The sequence below is a fragment of the Pleuronectes platessa genome, chromosome 17 (genome assembly GCF_947347685.1).
Source record: "Pleuronectes platessa chromosome 17, fPlePla1.1, whole genome shotgun sequence".
Classification (NCBI taxonomy): domain Eukaryota; kingdom Metazoa; phylum Chordata; class Actinopteri; order Pleuronectiformes; family Pleuronectidae; genus Pleuronectes; species Pleuronectes platessa.
Genome location: NC_070642.1, coordinates 18654551 through 18670602, shown reverse-complemented (window position 1 = coordinate 18670602; position 16052 = coordinate 18654551). Strand labels below are relative to the sequence as shown.

At 46.0% G+C, this 16052-nt stretch overlaps 1 protein-coding gene across 1 annotated transcript in view; it reads right to left on the bottom strand.

The window, feature by feature from the left end:
• The window catches only part of LOC128460090 (glutamate receptor ionotropic, kainate 2-like), a 63431-nt gene that overhangs the window by 12903 nt on the left and 34476 nt on the right, over positions 1-16052 (bottom strand). The window contains exons 7-10 of the mRNA XM_053445126.1: positions 2265-2408; positions 1294-1401; positions 1039-1152; positions 754-960 (exon numbers count right to left, since the gene is read on the bottom strand). Coding sequence (XP_053301101.1) covers positions 754-960; positions 1039-1152; positions 1294-1401; positions 2265-2408 — 573 coding nt within the window. The remainder of the gene's footprint in view (positions 1-753; positions 961-1038; positions 1153-1293; positions 1402-2264; positions 2409-16052) is intronic.

The window sequence follows — 16052 nt, the reverse complement described above, 5'->3', positions numbered from 1 at the left end:
GCAATTGAACGGAATCGAATTAACATCTGATTCTGGTTGGCGACTGGTCTGGTCAATATGTACAGGAGGCCAAGCCACGACGGAGAGGAGGAACTAGGCCGGGGTCATGAGTTCGTCTGGATTATCAGGGCGGGGGGGGGGTCAGTTTTTAGCGCAGGTTAGATGCGTGATCCTTCTTATGCGGCGACAAAGGTGAGTCACCGAGGCTACAATTTTTGGATTAGATTAATCTGTGCGTCGACTCAACTCTCTGTCCCCTGGCAGAAAAAGATTAGCCTTCTCTGGTGCTAAGCATTTTTTGCATAACTCCGTCAAGACATAACTTACATACTTATTATTTTATTGTTTATCTTTCCTTATAGTTCTGAAACTCTGTGACACTCTTTTCAGTTTTGGTTCTTTGTCTGTTTGCTAGCACTATGTGTGTACCATTAGCCCCCTGAGAAATTGAGCCATTGTGTTTGATTACAAAATCATTTATTACTAATGCATTATTTCAGATTTAAAATATGATATAGTCTAAAGCAATATCTAGTCTAGGATGTCTGGATAATGAATCTTACTCAAAAAATACAGACCAGTGTACTGAGCACTTTACTTATCATTGCCTTCAAATAAAAACAAATCAAGTTGGTTGTGGATTTAAAATAAGGAAACTGATTTGAGAAAATACTCCAAACCATTAGTTCTGCTTTGGAAGTTAATTGAACTATTTCTCTGAATGGTCTGAATGGTTCCTGTCTGCTGACTCACGTGGTCTATGAGCTCCCGCACCATGCCGTTCCATTGGCCCGTGCTCTCGTCCAGTGCGCCGAACTTCCCGTCCTCCACCAATCGCAGCTCATAGCGGAAACCCAGGATGGTGGAGAGCTCCCTCAGCAGGTCGATGCAGTAGCCCTCGAAGCGGTCGTTCCCATACAGAGGCTTGTCCGACTTCTTAAACATCACGTACGGCTCCTCCTGTACAGGGACGATATGTTAGTGTGCATAGATCTGTGTGTCAGGTGTTAGATTGTTGACTTGTTTGGATGTGTCTACCAGTATCGTGGATACACGCAGGGATTTGTTGGCCAGAGAGTCGGTGATGTTGGACGTCCTGCTCCTGTGACTGTCTGTCATATTCAGGCCACTGGGAGGATCCCACGTTCCGATCTGTTGAGACAAGTCAGCGTCAAGCTCATATCACCTTGTCTCGTCTACGGACAGGAAATAAAAAAACGCTTTGAAAGACCCGGACATCCGACAGATTCAGAAACCACATCAGCATCATCTACACATCAACGGGGGATAAACCTTTTCCAGCCCTTCCTCCTTCAGGCTGATCACGTCCAGGTCGAAATCCGTTCTCAGCCCGTTGCTCTTGTTGAAGTGAACCCGTCCCGTCAAGCCGTCCCAGTGAGCCTGCAAACAATAAAACACAGCTTAATAATCTAAAAGTCCTCAGCTCTCCAGCGCAGCCATTACATTAACCTTAAGGTATCGTCTTTCTCAGCAATATCAATCCAACCTCTAACCGTAAAACTTTTTCCTCCCCAATTACGGATTCCTGCCGGCTCCCTCTCTCCTCACTGTCTCTCTCAACAACATAACAAGAGACAATAAAGAAGCGGGGAGAGAAGAAAGTCTGACAGGTAAGACTTCATTATGCATGTGGTTCATTGTGCTTGAAGTTTCACTTCAAAGCCATGTGAGGAACAGACGGGCATGGAGAGCGACAGCAGATACAGGAGTGTGTGTGTGTGTGTGGGGGGCGGGGGGGGGGGGCGGGGTGGAGTGCCAGCTACCACAATGGCTCATTCTGAAAATAACCTGCAATGATAGCATCCAGAGAGCTTTGCAGAACAAAGCAAATGGCTGACCCTGACTGCAGTTAAGGAGACGTACAGTGGCTTTGATATAAACAGGAGTGGAGATATGCAGGGAGAGGAAGCGGAAGAAAGGGAATGAAAGATCACAAAAAAAGCAGCAACGTAGTTATTGTGGATAATGCAGAGCTACAAATGGATCTGGATATTTGGGTGTAAATTGGTTTGGGACGTTTATATCATCATCACAATTTACTACAAGAGAAATGTGCAAATACCCTAATGTGCCGTTCTGTTCATTAAAGGCGTCTCTGTGATTTACAAAGTGGAGACTCGCAAAAACACACGTGACTGCACAAATCAATACGACACAAAAAGGCAAGCCACAGGGTTCAGCAGATCCCAGAGGTCAAAGGTCAAGGCAGAGTGTGTGCACTGACGCCGGTGATGGACTCGTACCTCTTTGATGAGGCTGATGAAACGCCCGCCGAAGCGCCACGGCTTGTGGCGGTTGCACTGCAGAGAGCTGACGGTGATCTGCTGCGACTGCTGCACCGCCACCGCCACCACGTGCACCGCGTCGTACATCAGCGCCGCGTCCGTCTGCAAACAGGAAGGAGACATCGTTAGGGCATTTCAGAGCAATTGTCGATCGCCTTCGTCCACATGACCTTTAATCGCTCCATTCGTTCACCTGCTGGGGAGCATAAGAAATCTGGTGAAGTCCCGGCTGACTCCTTAGTCGGGACAAGGGAAACGTAAATTAGGAGTAATGCCGGCAGTAAACGCCCCGCACACAAATGACACAGTGTCTCAGCCTGTTAGTAAAAATACCCGGCCACTGTCTGAGGCAGTGCGAAGGCTCCGCCAGGGAGAGTCTCTCCGTGGAAGGCCGGCCTGTCAGTGTGAAGACTAATGGTTCCTGATGGTTGTGCCTGTTCCCCAGAGAGAGGCGACGCAAAACAGGCACCAGTGCAGATGGGACAACTGTGACTGGCACACTTGCTATAACACGCTGAATATACACACAAAGTAGAGTAGGGACACGTGAAGAATGGTGCCTCACACAACGCCAGAAAATAAGTCATCAAAAGGAGTAAAAAAGCTCGACCTCAAATCTCACACGCTGCTGTGCTGAGATTTATCTTGATCTTTTCTTCGCTGCCTGGAACATGCCCCGTGCTCGTTCCCTCTGTCCACACAGTTTGAGACGCTGCACGTTTTCCCCAGATCAACACACGGGGCTGCTTATAGTGCAGATCCCCTTGCACAGGCTGAAACCCGACTGTGGTGATCTTATTTGACAAGTCCTGGATGACCAACCTGCGCGGGAGCATGAGAAACGACTTTGAGGCCACAGAGCAGCCGCAGCTATAGGGTCTGTGCGGATGTGCCGGCTGTCGGGGAGAATGATCCGCGCTTCGGTTCAGCCCGGGCGCAAGAAAAAGCAGGAGACCGCTGAGCTGCTGCTTAGCGCGTATCAGTTCCCTATGTTGTCTCCATAGGCGCAGTGAAGCATACATGTCATCCACGTGGGGGGAAGAGGGAATGCATAAGGGGGGGTCTGGGAGGGGCAATATGAAAAATTATGCTTCACGTACAATTTATTCCAAACCTTATTTATGGTGGCAGGCCAATTAAAGGAATAAATCTACCGTCCAGCAGGGAGGAGGGAGGAGAGGCGGGACAGAGCGGATTGGGGGGGGGGGGGGGGGGGGTGGGGGGCTCACGTGTGGTTACCCCCCCCCCCCCCCCCCCCCCCCCCACAGTTCTCCTGTGCTTTTGGAGTTGGTGGCTGCTGATGTCAAAGGCAGCAGCAGATCAGAGGATGGGAGAGCAATCTCTGCACTCTTTCATCCCCGCTGCCTCTCTGGGAAATGGAAGAGCTACAGCGCCGTATCTGCTCTCCCAGTGTCGGCATGTGTGTTGACGTGTGTGTGTGTGTGTGTGTGTGTGTGTGTGTGTGTGTGTGTCTGTGCCGGAGCGTGCGTGGTGTTGGCGTTTCATGGCAAATGCTGATTAGGAAAAAGAGTCTGCCATTCCACTAATCTATTTCTTGAATAGAGAGGAGGATTTTTTTATAACACAGCCAATATCCAAACCCTATTTTTCTCCAGTGAAGGGAAAGTTCATCATGTCCAATCATCCAGTTGTTGTGTTGCCAACGTTGTACAAAAACACACAATTGGACTGAATCTAGGTTTTTCATTTTTTTCTGCAAATGCATTTTCGAAAGCAAACTACTCAGTGAATTCAGAGATGTTGTAACAATCACATTCAGACTCAGTTCGCCGCTGTCCATTGTGAATGCACAGGATGGGATTTGAACTTTTTTATTCATTTCAGTTTGGCTGTTAGAGAGTTGAAGTCATGAAATCAAAACCCAAAAAAACCCTCTTCTGCTTCTACAAATCTGTTTTTACTAATATTTCTTCACTCGAGTTTTGTGTCCTTTCCCCAAACAATTATCACGTTCTATTCCTCCATCTTTATTCTATTTGGCCAAACTAATCGCAACAGCTATAAATATCTTAAACAAAAAACAAAAACATCTGACAACTCGTCTGCTAAAAACAGAAGCTGTCTTAAATCTGTCCTTGGAAGATTATTTTTACTTTTCTTTTCATATGATGCGTAGAGAAAAACGTCCGGCTGAGGATATTTTAGCAGAACCTTGATGTGTGACAGGAGGCTGATAATTCATTTCAAACAGATGTCACCTCCCACATTTGACTACAGGACGTGATGGACCACTTTGTTTTCTCCCTAAACTCTACGCAGCACAAAGAGCATCGAGCTCAATCTGTTTGTTCCTGTCGTCTTTAAGTCGGGGCTTTTGCATCAGAATCAGCCGGAGGTGAGACAGTTTCATTTGTTTTTCATGAATATGTTTTGTCAGTTTGTTTTGTTTCAAGGTATTAATACCCTGCCCATAATAATAATAAAAAACATTTAAACCAGCGAAGATTTCTTTTCCTGCGGCACGAATCTCACATGGCTCGGGGAGAAGGAAGATTTTATGAATAAATGTGAGATTTAATTAACTTCTAGAACAGTTTTATATTTTTGTGTGCAGTTCTGAGTGAACGTATAATTACAAGCCTGCGGTTGTATGCCTCCAACAACCAGTGCAGCTTCAGCCCTCTGTAAATGTATGAGGACAACCTGACCTTCAACCATGGAAATCAGTTACTGACTTGATGAATCATGTTCACCAAGTCGAAAACAGGTTTTGACCACTCAAATCTAATCAAGTTGAACCTTGAGCCTAAGTGAACAATTACTTCAAAAGTCTTAAGATAACAAATTCATGTGACAAAAAGGGATTTGAAAGGTTCCCTTGGACTTGACCGTCGAAGTTCAATCACCAAAATCAAGTCAGTTCATCATCCTGGAGTCCAAGTGAAAATTTGAAGTAAATTTAAACACATCTCCTCAAGGTGTTCCTGAGATTTTGCATTTACAAGACATAAAAAGGTGTTTTGTAAGATCAGTGTGACGTTGACCTTCGACCCTCAACCACCAAATACTAATCACTTTATCCGGGAGTCCAAGTGAATATTTGTGCCAAATTTCAAGAAGATCCCTCAAAGTGCTCGTAAGATATCGTGTTCACAAGGCAACAAACGGCTCAAGTGACCTTTGAGCGCCAAATTCGAATCACTTCACCTGTGAGTCCAAGTGAATGTCTGCACCAAATTTAAAGAAATTCTTTGCAGGACTTCTTGAGATATCATGTTCACTAGTATCGCACGGATGTACAACCAGAATATCCATTGTTTCTGGCCACTGGTTGTCACCGTAGTGGAGGAATACAAATGTACGGATACAAAATATACATAACAAAAGTGATAAACCTATGCCAACGTGATAAATCATATTCAGTATTTGCGTAGGAATCTAGTTTCAAGATGTAGACTTTGAAATGGCCTCACAACAACACTGACAGTTAATATGTTTACTGCCGGATTAATCTGGGCGACATTAGAGACGGGAATTAGTTTGTTGTAACACAAAGATGGATCCGTTTATATTTGAGGAGGAGGAACAGTTTATTAGATGTTGTTCAGTGCAAACACATCTGAGTCGCTCCTGTGTTTGCACTCCGAAGCCAAAATACTCCCCTGAATCCCCCATCAGCCTCTTTGTTTGAATGATTTATGTCATTCCGTTAGCCCCCCCCCCCCCCCCCCCCCACCGCCGACTTAACAACCCTCCCTGGAAATATTTCCCTCATCTTTTAACTTTTGCCCGACGTGATATATCAAACATCGCCCCGGCTTCGGATGATTTATGCGGTAAAGATCTTTTTCCCCGACTTGCCTTTGGTGCAGAACAATTCCTGAAAAATTCCCCTCGTGATGGAAGCGAAAAAAAAAACAAGGGGTGGTCGCTGGAAGGAGGAGAGATGTGGGGAGTTGAACCGACGGCTCACACCACCGGCAGATTGCGCTCAGTTCAAAACAATCTGAGAGCGATCGCGGTATTTATTTCGCAGCCAAGCACAGGTCCTGTGGGGTGTTTGTTTTTAAGTGCTTAATGCGAAACCAATCTTCAACCACGGGGGGAAACTCGGACAGAGATGGAAGGTTTCAAACAAACTGCCCAGGACCTCTGCTGCCTCACCTCTCTCTGTCTCCCTCTCTCCCTCTCTCCCTCTCCAACACCCACGTAATCATTCAAAATCACACAATCCCCCCCCGCTTCCCTAGACGTACTCGTAGATGACCCTGGCCTTCGCCAAATGACTCACATCCCCGCCCCCCCACTTTGCATCTTTCTTTTCCAGGCCTTGATATCTCAGTTCTGCTTTCCATTTCTCTCTCTCTCTCTCTCTCTCTCTCTCTCTCTCTCTCTCTCTCTCTCATGAACGTGCTACGTGAGGAGCATATCAACACACATGCCGGAGCCAATTAGCAGGATGTGGTGTGTACACAAAAAAAAAACACACAGTGACAAAACTCAACTTGCTGGCTTCCCAGAGGCTTCTGCCTCATTTGTCGTATCTGCCTGCAGTTTCCTCCTTTAGAGCAGGTGAGCTGCAAACTCTAGTGAGCTGTAGCTGCTGCGTGTGTGTGTGTCTGTCTGTCTGTGTGAGTGTGTGTACACAAAAATATTCATTTCTTTTACGGCATCAGTATTCAAGGCAGCTCTCCACCTGTGCATAATTCCATAACTCCACTGATAACGTAGCACCCTGACAAACGACATCTCTCTTTCTCTTCTCGCCTCTTCTCAATCACTCACCCTTTTACCCAGCACTCCTCGCACACTCACACACACACACACACACACACACACATGCACACTCAAGCACACACACACACACGCACACGCATTCACGCCCCACTACCCGTCTGGAGATGGACGTGTGCGGCGGCTGCTTGTGGAGCTCCACTGTTTGTACGTATCACATACATCTGATTAGCCCTAATAAGATTAACACTGACCTGTTATTCACCACACATGGCTGGACTGAAGCTGCCAGGCACAGGGAAGCAACACACACAAACACACACGCACACACACACTGGCAGCATCGCCATCAGCAGCAGAGTCACAATGTCATCAGGGGGGAGAGAGAGAGAGGAGAGAGAGAGAAGCTCATTGTTTTCTCCGAGCGTGAAGTCTCAGCCCTCAGATCACAGACAGGCCCGTGGGGGTTTGATGATTTGATAGAAGAGGGAGGTAATTATTCATTTCATTCCATAGTTTATGTGTATTTGTGCCGCTTCACCGCACACGGTCAGCGCAGCGCACGTATCGCCCTCGTAGTATTACGCTGTCAGCTAAATTGTTGCATTTTATTTTAAACTTCATGATTTTTTCAGCAATTAAACCTTCACTCGTCAAAAGCTGATTTCCACGTGAGAAAAAGACACCATTAAATCCTCATTTCTGCTTTAATGGAGATGATGAAACTCTCCCGAGGGACACGGCCTGTTAGCTTAGCATAAGGACTTGAACCAGGGTGAAATAACCGGCCCCTTCCTGTCCAAACAGACAAGGAGTAAGGGCCAGTCGAATAGATGTGTATATATTTTATTGCTTTTAGGCAAACTTTGTTTTCTAGTTGCCGGAAGAAGGCTCCCAGTCTGTATTCTACGATATCACACTCACATATATTGAACCGGAATGGCTCATGTCCAGAACCGGCCACACCAATCCAATCAAGCTGCACCAAACACTCACAGATATCAGTCCCTGAAATATGTGTGATCTTTTTCACCAAGACCCTTGAATGTTTTCCTCTGAGAAATTGGTGAAAATGTCAAAAAAAAAGAAACTTGAAGAAAGTGAATAAAACATTTCCAGGATTTATTCAGATCCGTGCCAAAATTTAATGGGTTCTTTCTTGGCACCTGTCCCAACCCTCCACTGAGGCTCATGGGAAGCTGTTCAGTCGTTTTTGCTGCAAACAAACAAACAAACAAAGCAACAAACAAAGCAACCAACACTCAAATGGACGGGGGTGAAACCCTAACCTCCTCGGTGGAGATAACAAACCAATAAGACTGTGATACACATGTTGACGTCATTGTCTCCAATTGTCTCATCTCTAGTTTCTCTACTTTTATTTTCTGGATTTGTTCTATCCCTATTTCTCTGTTTAAATTGGCTCATTTACCCTTAAGGTAAAATGGAACCCAGTGTATCTGGTGATGGTGGCTACGTGAGGCCCTCGGTGACCAAACCTTGTCACTGTGTAGAGAAGTTTCACTCCAGTAATAAAATAAAAAGAGTTGAGAAACAGTGAAATGTGACACATGTGATTCATGGGCCACATTACGGCTTTTTCCAGGCCTCCTAACAGAGAAGGAGGAAGAGAAAGCCCTCAGGTGACTGGGGCTCCTGGTGTCATCTCTCTCTGTCTCCAACTCTCCCTCCGTCTCTCTCTGCCTCCTCCTCTCTGACGGCCTGTTCACCTCCAGTTCACTTCCGTCTCTCCTTCCCTTCTTCTCCTTTTGTCTCTCTTTTAGCATCTTACCTCCTCCTCCTTCTTCTTCCCCCGGGTTGCTCTCTCCAGTATTTCACTGAGCCGTGGGTATATGTGGAGGCTTTGCCAGCGCCGTCACTGTCATTTCTACTCTTTCTTTTGTGCGTTGGAGGTTTAATCCCTTTCTCACATTGCATTTCCACATGCCGAGGCAACAGAGCCTCAGCATGTTAGAATTAAAATTAGGTTTTTGTCACAGGGAAAGGAAGTAAGAACCGGCTTTCTCACGATGAGGACCCCTGGGTAACGGATCCATCGATTTATGGATTTATGTGAAAGCACATTCAAGGCTCTACTGTAGATTTAAGTGCACTTTAAAGAGGGATAAAGAACTACACAGCAGAGAATTCTATAGTTTAAAAGAAAGGTTCCTGTGGGAGTGATGAGAGAGGGAGCTGAAGTCTCCTTGATGGGTGTGAATATACATTTATTCAGTATTGATGTTGTCTTTCTCTTATCAAATACTGACAGAAGCTTTAACTTTGAAACTTAAATTCCACTTTAATCTCACACTGTCACACATCATTTTCAACTTATAGTTCCCCCAGTATTGATGAATAGGGTCAGATTCTGGTCCACTGACCAGAGGGTTGTCGGTTCAACCCCGGTTTCCCCCATTCCACATGCCAAAGTGTCCTTGGGCAAGATACTGAACCCAAACTCATGTTTTTGTGAATGTCTGATTGGCAAGATTTGAAATCTGAGCTGCTAATGAGTGAAACATCAGAGGATCAACCAGAGTTGCTACAGTTCTGAGGTGAATATGTGCACGTGTGTACATTTCATGACAATGTTTCCAGTTGTTCATGTATTTCAATCCAAACAAAGCTGTAAACCTCAAGGTCATGGTAGTGGAGAGGTCGGGAGAATCTATAGAGTCAGTAGGATTCATCCTCTCTAGGCCATGAATATGTAATAGTGGAGATATTTCTGTCTGGATCAGACATCATCATGAACATGGTTTCTGTCATTTTACATAGTTCCTATCACACTAATATATTCAAGTGCTAATTTATTCAGTAAGTTTTGTTCTGATTAGTTAATTAATGCATAAAAACGGGGGGGTGAAATACATGATTAATGGCTGAAACATTTTCCAATTAGCGCACACTTTGGCTCCCAATGCGCGAGATGGTACCAGTCGTATCCAGGATACTTTGGCCTAATGTCTGGATAGTGGGAGGAAGTGGAGACGCGTCGTCCATCTTTACATCCAGTCTGTGGTCTGGACTGGAGCGGTGGACAAACGGACGCTGCGATCCCCCCCGGAGCGATGCTACTAGTGTGGCTGGAAATGTCACAGGCTGTTACTGTTGGGCGCTGCACACGAGGAGCCACCAATATGACACTTGTCAAAGTAGAGGCGGTGAATCCTCCGAGCAGTGGTGTCCCACCAGAGCCTCCAGGCCACAGCATGCTGTTGGCAGCACTGTCCACTTCAGAGTCCGGCCTAATTAGCACCACGCTGCCTAGCCTACCTCTGATTAAGTGGCTGTTTAACATGATGGCCTTTCCTCATATTTAATCAGCCTCCAGCCAGGTCTAGCTAAAGAGGCTAGGTAGGTGCCCACTCCACAGGGTTTTCACCCCCCTGGTTCATTACTTACACTGTCCGATATTTCCACAGCAACAAAGCTTTCACAAGTCGAACCCCTTGAAAACAAGCCAAGACAGAGTTGTGATTAAACGGGGAGTCACTGAAGAGCTCGGCTTCGGCGGCTTGGGCAACCAGCAGTTAGAGCCGGACGCTGCGGAGTGGAGGAGGAGGAAGAGGAGGAGGAGGTGGAGGAGGAGAGAGGAGTTTGTTGTGACGGCTAAACAGTCCTTGGCATCTCGCTACCATCTGGTGGAGAGGGTACAGGCGCTATGGAGGGAGTCCGCACTTGATTTATAGTGTAAACAACACAGCGAGTGTTAATTACATCTGGGGTGCTCCTAAACAGTGAGCAAACAGGGCGCCACTCCACAAACCCCACATAGACCGATGCTACCAATTAAAAAACAAAAAGTGTAGCAGGAACAGCTTTTGTTTATCTTATATTTCATGAGAATGGGCACTTATTTGAACGTAGCACTAATGGTGCAACAATACAGCGTGAAATCCTCTTTGTTTTCCATGTGTGCAAACAAGAGACGTGCTTCGTGCATCGCATTTCTCTAGAGATATTTTCATTTGTGGGTCACGACAATGCACGTGCAAAAATATGATATGATATCTACTCTGATGTGATTTGTTCGAAGGAGATTGTTGTGATTTAAGACTTTTTATCAGAAGTCTAAGGAAAGGAGTCTTGTGCTGGAAATGCACTGGCAATAAATCATAAATTCATGGGAGCCATAGGTGGGCAGATATAATTTTTCTCAAACAACACATCATCTTTCATACTTTTTGGGGAAATTAGTAACTAAATGTAGTGTAGTATAAACTACAATCTCTGCTCCTGATTATATATATACTGTTCTTGTTCTTTCTCTATACATTCTGTACAGTGTATGTGCAAAGTGGTGGGAGGAGCCGCCTGTCAAAGGATGACAGCTTGTCCTAAAGATCCCAAGGCCAGCCAATGTCCCTGAGCACCGGTGTGACCATGACACTCGGCCCCCCCGCTGCCTGCACCCGTCTCCAGGGGCTGATTGTGTGATAGTGATCTGATGATGGTTGTACTCCCTGATTGCACAGGCTTTTATTGTCCCATATAACACCAGCAGGCGCCTGCTTGCATTATACTGTCGAGGAATGTCTGTCGCATGTGACCTGCAGGAGGATATTTGTGTGTTTTTGTTGTTTTAACCCATTTGTATTGTACGGAATATCCCTTTTTTCTTTTTTAGTATATAAAGATAATAAATCAGAGCCACATTAAAGTGAAATGTGCTTAAAAAAACAAAGGATAATATATCTCTCCCTTTAAATACCTCCGCTCCCTCCGCCTGTTCTCGCCCACAATAGGCTTCTGTGGACCGAGGGAGCAGTGGTGCTAATAATGTTGATGCTGTGCCAAGCCCAGCTGGTGGTGCCCGGCACAGGGCATCGAGTGTCTGCTCTCCACAGTCGCTGTCTTTAAAAGGCTCGCTCCTCTGCCAACTGGGATCAGACGGAGTGAGATCACATCGGCGTAATGGACGCAATCGACCGGGTGCATGTGTGCGTCCTGTAATCAAATGCTTCATCAAAACGACTCGAGGTTCTATGTAGCTGCAAAAAGAGCTGGAAAGCAGGTTGCATTGATACCTAATAAGAGACATATGACCAAAACGTTTCTGATATATAAACCAGGAATAGCTCTGTAACCAAAATATATACTGAAGTTTTATAAGGATATTTTTTGAGTATTCCATCTTTACTGACGGACAGTTCAAGCATGAAGGAGAAGAGAAGATGTGTAAAACGTGTGATAGCCTGGGTGTGCGGTTGAAAGATAAAAAGTAAACTTGTAAATGTTCTTTAGAAAAATGCTGTTTCTGTTTCTGGACAGTTTGGGGGCATTTCTCTGCCTCAACTCCTTCCCACTAATTGGTTGAAATGTTGATACTAATATATCTGAGGTAACTCTGCAATAATCACAGTCAAGCTGATGTATTGGTCGACGCATCCAAACAGAGTCCGCTGCACAGAACTGCTCTGTATGGATATTAGAGATGAGTTCATTGAATGTGCTGCAGGAATGAATTTAAGCTGCAGGGTGAAGACTGAAGTCGGCCTCAAACAAATAACAGAACTCCCTAAATGCCGGATCTAATATCCAGTAGAGTTCACTGGTGCAGTGATATATATCAGGCTAAATTAGAGTGTATGTCCTCTATTCAATACCACATCCACTGGGGAGCACCACATTTGGCTCCAGACTCATGCTGAGGACCCTGATGAGGAGGACATGTTGTGTGGATGCAGCTCGCAGGGAGAGGGATCCATGTGTGAGGATTCTCCCTCTACTGTCAGATTACAGGCAGCCGAGTGCCCCCCCATAACAAACCTGCCGGCGAGGCCAAACCTGAGCCAAGCACCCCCCACCTTCCTCCTTCCCCGCTTCAGAGGAGCCTCTAAACGTGGGGAACTGAATCAGACATCCTGCACCGGGCGCTCGGCGTGTTTCACAGCTCGGTACAGGACATTACAAACACACGCTTGTATGTAAACATGCACGGTAAAACACGCTCTAACGAGAGTGTAGCTGCCACCTCGCGGGCTCCTCTGTGTGTGTGGGCGGCTCCCACTCGACTCCCAGCAGTCCTTGTTAATGCAGCAAGGTGTCTGTTCTCTCTCTCGCTGTGCATTCCTCAGCAAAACCTGCTTCCTCTCGTTTTCCCCTCGGACTTCACTCGCTGCTCACAGTATCCAGAATTCAAGCCTAAATGGAGTTTAGGTATATCCACTCAAAGTGTACTCACTGTGGCTCTGCAGTAAATGTACTCCTATATGTTCTGAGAGGTAATGTACTAAGATTATTTAACAGGCCCAGTCTGAAACAATGTAAACAGATGTAAACAACAAACACATTAAAGCTTGTTAATATAACAAGTGCATTGGAATAATGACCCTCACTAGTGTGCATCCCCCCCATGTAGGTCCCCTTATTAAAACCACATTTAAATTGACTAGATCCAGATCTTTATTTGGACCTGCACCAAATTTTAACGAGACCCAAACCTCATCCTTCTACCAGGTTGTAAAACCATGAGTCCAGTTGTTTTTGTGTAATCTTGCTTACAGATATAAATTTAGAGGCAACAATTTGTCGATCACCTTCAAAAATCAAAATATCACATTTAAAACTCCAACATCTACAATAAAAAAGTTAAAATAGTCACAGTATCTCAGTTCAGCTCCAAACAACACTTGTATTGATGCCCGGGGCGGAGGAAGGGGGGGGGGAACAAACACAACTTGAACTCTGCAACCAAGGGAACTGGGGCTGAGAGGATTCATCCTGAGACTGATGATGAATCAAAGAATATAAAATACTGTACATGCACGCTCTGGATTTAGTTTTCACAACAACAACCAGGGGCTCGACTCACGGGAGAGATTTACACGAGCGGCAGCGTCACGGCCCACAAACGTCAAGTCGGTCACAAATTACAGATAAATCTCTGCAGGTCTGCGGGGGCCCTCGCCGGGCACCAGGCTGCAGGCAGGGAGTTTTGTTTTGATTAGTGAAATGTGTCACAAAATTAACGGGGTAGGAAATGATTTCCTGTAGCAGATCACAGCTTTCACGCTCCAGATTTCGCTGAATTGAGACATCAGCGTGTGCGCGTGCATCGACCAATCCCCTCGTGCGTGCGTCTGCAAATTGTGTCCCGTGGGGGGGGGGGGGGGGGGGGAAGAGAGAGAGAGACAGCAGACTGCCAATAACAACTTTATAGGGAAACAGTAACTAAATGCGAACACGGCGAACGAATAGCTCCAGCTGAAGATGCACCAGAGTACACAGAATTATGGAAGTGGAAAATATATCTCTTTAATCATCCACGTGTCACAACAGCTACAAAAGCATTATGCAAAGTGTGCAGGAGGAGGAAGAAAGGCAATTACACTCGTGCATTAGGGGCCAGGCTTTTTTAAATCATTGTCATTAGCAATTATTTACAGTATCCTGGGAAAGTTTACACAGAGCTGTGCCGACTTAATGTCATCGCTCGGGGGTGTGTTTGCAGATCTGCTGATGACGGAGAGAGAACTCACATTCGGAAGCAGGTGAAGTATCTTGATGTGTTTTTCCGAGTCATTTAGCTCGTATTAGTGTTGGGGGCTTCTTTATACTGTGAATTAAAAAGAGGAGCAGCCTCATCGCCCCGCACACACACGAACACACACACACACACACATCGCCCCAAACATCTGCTCTCTATTAATAACAGAGTCATTATTATGAGCTATTACACCAGAACTTTCAATTGTGTTGATGACACTGGAGAAAACCCAGTCCTCTGTTGTGGTAATTACAGCTCAATGAAAGAAAGACGTAAAATGAAACGATGTAGATGGAGGAAATAGCTGCAGCCCAAAGCTTCAGAGATACGCACACCACTGGGAAACAGCTCCCCCCCACCCACCCCCCTCTCCCTCAATTAAATCCAAGTATATACTTAGTTTAGTGAATGGAGGATTTAGAAGAATTCAAATTACAACAAAGCATTCAAATCGAATATGGCATTAGCTGCAGGCGATGATTATACGCAGATGGGACGGAATAAAGATCAGATTAAAATGTGTAAAATAAAAACAAAAGATCTAATCTGTATATGTAGATATCGAAAAACACACAGGCTGCTTTTAATTCACACACTGATAATGAAGTTTGGGGGAAAAACAGTTTGAGCTGTAAACACCTCCGGGGATTTTGGGTGAAGAGTCGACGATGTCACGCCCACAAACTCCACACTAATTAGCTTCCCCCCCCCGCTCGAGTCCTGCGTGGCTCCGTGTCCGAGAAAGAGTTGAGAGGCCGGGTCTCATTATGCGTCCCCCCCCCCCCCCCCCCCCCGAGGCACCGAGTGTCACTGTGGTTTTACACCAGCCCACATTAATGGGAGGCCAGTGGTGTGAGAAAACATCCCCCCCCCTGCCTGCCTGTCCTCCTCCTACTTCCTCCCTCTCATCATCAACCAACCCCCTCCCACCTCCTGCTTCCTGCGCCACCATTTTACCTACTTCACCCCCCCCCCCACCCCCCCCCCATCCTCAATCAATCAATCCCTCGTGAAATCACAAGGTGACACGGAACGGCGTCGCCCTGGTAACCACCGCCACCACCGCCACACAACTGTTGCCTGGTCAACGAGCGGGGAACGACAAGGTACGAAGAGAGAGAGGGAAAACAGAGAGAAGGGCTGGAGGGAGGGTCGGGGGTGGGGGGGATGCAAGGTCACTCATTGGCCGCTGCAGCCCTCCCATATTTTAATTGAATCATCCCCCACCTGGCTCCTCCCACAAGCGTCAGACACATCTACAAATTAATTAAAGAACGTGTGATTTGCAGAGAAACCAACAAATATTATTTAAATCCATGCGTTCCTAATGGAGGCAGGAGCTGGTTTTGATAAACAGCCGCTTATGCTTTTAATATAGCATTAAAATGACAATGTGTGGCTGGATGTGCTCGCCGCGATATCTCTTTATTCGCTGGTTAAGAAGAATCCTCTCAGGGAGGAGCGCTCGACAGACTGAAACACATCAGAGCTGGGTTTGTCAATAGAGCGCTCTAATGAAGTACTTTATCAAGCTTGCACGAGGCTTTGGACGTATT